At 30.0% G+C, this 1551-nt stretch overlaps 1 protein-coding gene across 1 annotated transcript; it reads right to left on the reverse strand.

Moving 5' to 3' along the window:
* On the reverse strand, positions 1–1188 carry LOC131997955 (uncharacterized). Its single transcript, XM_059369855.1, has one exon. The coding sequence runs from the start codon at positions 1186–1188 to the stop codon at positions 1–3; it is 1188 nt and encodes a 395-aa protein (XP_059225838.1).
* Between the last annotated feature and the right edge of the window lie 363 nt (positions 1189–1551).

The raw sequence follows: 1551 nt of genomic DNA on the forward strand, positions 1-1551 counted from the left end.
TTACAATAATTTTCTTACTTCATTTGTTAGAGGTATATATTCAAACATTTTATCATGAATAATTAAACAGTATAGAGATGTGTTCGGTGATATATTTTTAGATGTTTCCAATTCAATTCGTATATCGATGGGGCCAGTTTTTACTGTTTCATTTTGATGTGTTACATCAAGAACAATAATCGGTGCTTCACCCTTGAATTTTTCGCGCGTTAATAGAGGTTGCGGTTCACGTGTATAATAGCTTTGTTGAAATTTTATATACATATCATAAAGTAGGGCGAAACGGTTCCTATCAAACTTGAGGTTAAGATCATCATATGGATATGTATCAGAATTCAAATGAACCTTAATGTTTGTTATATCACAGTGAATAAATTTTTTTTCACTACTTTTGAATCCTAAAAGAAGAAAACGTGGTCGCTCATTTTCATTTGCAAGCTTAACATTCCATAAAACTTTTGTATTCGATGGAACTGCAGGATAATAATACATATCCCATGTTCTAAATGATATATTTAGTGGTTGACGGTTATTAATTACTTTAAGCATTTGCAGCTTGTATACATCAGCAAGTTGAATATGTGGAACTTTCCATGTAATATTTAAAATTGATAGTTTACAGGTTTCACTGGAAATGATAGATTTCAATACATTCGTATCATCTTTTGATCGCAATAAAATTAATTCATGTTTAGCATTAACTATAATTTTATCAAAATCTTCAGCAAATCCAAGAAGCATTTTCAGTGGAACACAAAAATTAAAATATCCACTCACAAGAGTAAGATCATCTGTATTAAATGGAGCCCATCCTGCGTTGACTAGATTTCGACTTTCGCTTTCATTTAATGATACATAATTTTTTATTTCTGTTGCTATACCCAAATGACGTGTACGATCAATTTCTATACCATTAAGTTCATATCTTATCTCATCAAATAAGTGTGCTATGCAATTGTTTAATAACTTTATCGATGCTGATACTGTAGAGTCCGCTTTTGTTGCAAAACCTTCAATGTATAAAAAACTCTCACCAGGAACGACATACAGGTCTTGGTTTTGAATGGAAATCCTAATTTCATCATTATTTTGAAATGATTGTAAATATGATATATAGCTGTGATACTCCTTTCTTATTATAGCATTATCAAATTGTGGTTTTTGTAAAACATTAATAATGTTACTCATTTTTAAACTCAACCCTTTATTATTTTAGTGTGAAACCCAAACTTTCCAGGAACTCTTGGTTAGTTTTACTTAAAATATTTCTCTTTTTCCTTTTTAATCCTTTATGTTTCCTGTTGTGGTGATGTGATATTTTAGTTGTGTATCCCTTCAAAGTTGATGGTTGAGTGATTGTTATATCCGCAAATACCTCCTTTTTGTTAAATATTATCATTCTTTAGATGGTTTCAAGTGTAATCTAATTGAAATTTTTTCCCCACGAAAGTTTATCAATTTTCCAGATTGATCAACAACTTTCAAAACAATGGTATTTATTGTGTTTGTATTAACAGGTAGATATATAACGTTAGTAGGATTTTCCGTGAT

The sequence above is a fragment of the Stomoxys calcitrans genome, chromosome 5, assembly GCF_963082655.1.
Source record: "Stomoxys calcitrans chromosome 5, idStoCalc2.1, whole genome shotgun sequence".
Classification (NCBI taxonomy): domain Eukaryota; kingdom Metazoa; phylum Arthropoda; class Insecta; order Diptera; family Muscidae; genus Stomoxys; species Stomoxys calcitrans.